Consider the following 1,355-nt stretch of genomic DNA (forward strand, 5'->3'; position numbering starts at 1 on the left):
GGTTGCGATTGCGGATTAATCGTTACTCTGCATGGTCTTCCCTGTACAGGGTTATAATACAAGCTAAAGAATAGCAAAACGGGCTGGGCAGCCCGAAGGACACGTTGGACTTTTATAAAACTTCGCTAATAATGTAAGTACGGTATTCTACATATTATGTCATCTTGCAACTATCTACAAATCAAAAAGTTAGAAAGCCTGCTATAATACTAACTGGATTTACATGTTAAGCTAAAATGTTAATTTGCGGGAGCAGATTTTTGATGGATAGATGTTATTAGAATGATTGCGAGCCACTGCCACATGTCGCAGAAACGCTTTTTGTGCAAAACTTTATCCTTCATTTACCGGTACTGATCTTCTCCGATGTCTTCGTACGTTGCGCTCGTGATTGGCTCGACTGGCGCCGTCGGCCGCGACCTTGTTTCTGAGCTCGTGGCTTCTGCCAAGTGCTCGAAGGTCATCGCTCTAGCGCGTCGCGACGTCCCCGAGTCAGCCTGGAGCTCGACGTTCCCGTCGTTGGACGCGGAAGCGGCCAAGAGCAAGCTGGAAGTTCGGCAGGTGGACTTCAACAGTCTCTCGGAGGCTGATATCAAGCCTTCAGACAAGGTGAACGCTGCCTTTTCATGTCTGGGCACGACCCCGCAAAGACGCTGGCTCTGCTGAGGCCTTCCGCAAAGGTATAATGACATCGTTCCAGGGCCGATTCTTGAGCTAAAGTTGCGCTAACGAATGCATATGTTGCTGTAGTGGATCTGGAGTACGTGAACCAAGTTCGCCGAGCTGTCCAAAGCCGCAGACGTCCCGTATTGGGTCTTTGACGTCTCAGGCGCCACAAGACAGCTGTTCTGTATCCCAGACAAGGCGAGTGAGACAAGGCACAAGAGTCCACGTAGCCTCTCGCCGGATCGCGGGGGATTCGGAGACGAAATTTGGCGAGTTCGGGGATACGTTTGTCGGAATGGACCGTCCACATCGTTGTGTATTTTTCCCAGCCTCTGCCGCCCGGGAAAAATGCCGGGCCCACACAGATAAAAGTTTTTTTTTTCCCCCCTTTCCGAGGAGAGAAAAAGCTCGGGGGCCCAAGATATTTTGTGAGAGAGAGGGGGGGTTTTTCCCCCCTCTCTTTTTTGGGAAGAAAATTATTGCCATAAAAAATATCTCTCTTTCTTTTGAGAAAAACACCAAATATGTCGAGAATATTTTTTTTTTTTTACAAAATTTTATAAGAACAGGAATCTGAGAATATCTTTATCTCAGTACATTCTCTGCCTTCAGCTTGAAGCGCTGTTTGGCCAGCTTAGCCACCTCCTGAGCACAGCTCCAGTGCAGGGTGTGGCCTGATCCCTCGTGGC

General features: G+C 48.6%; 1 protein-coding gene across 1 annotated transcript; it reads left to right on the top strand.

Annotated features, from left to right (window-relative positions):
* Window positions 1-350: 350 nt before the first annotated feature.
* Window positions 351-865, top strand: PITG_22210 (uncharacterized protein; the record flags this gene model as incomplete). Its single annotated transcript, XM_002909884.1, has 2 exons — window positions 351-680; window positions 751-865. The coding sequence occupies one exon, from the start codon at window positions 367-369 to the stop codon at window positions 664-666; it is 300 nt and encodes a 99-aa protein (XP_002909930.1).
* Window positions 866-1,355: the final 490 nt, after the last annotated feature.

The sequence above is a fragment of the Phytophthora infestans genome, genomic scaffold, assembly GCF_000142945.1.
Source record: "Phytophthora infestans T30-4 supercont1.1756 genomic scaffold, whole genome shotgun sequence".
Taxonomy (NCBI): domain Eukaryota; phylum Oomycota; class Peronosporomycetes; order Peronosporales; family Peronosporaceae; genus Phytophthora; species Phytophthora infestans.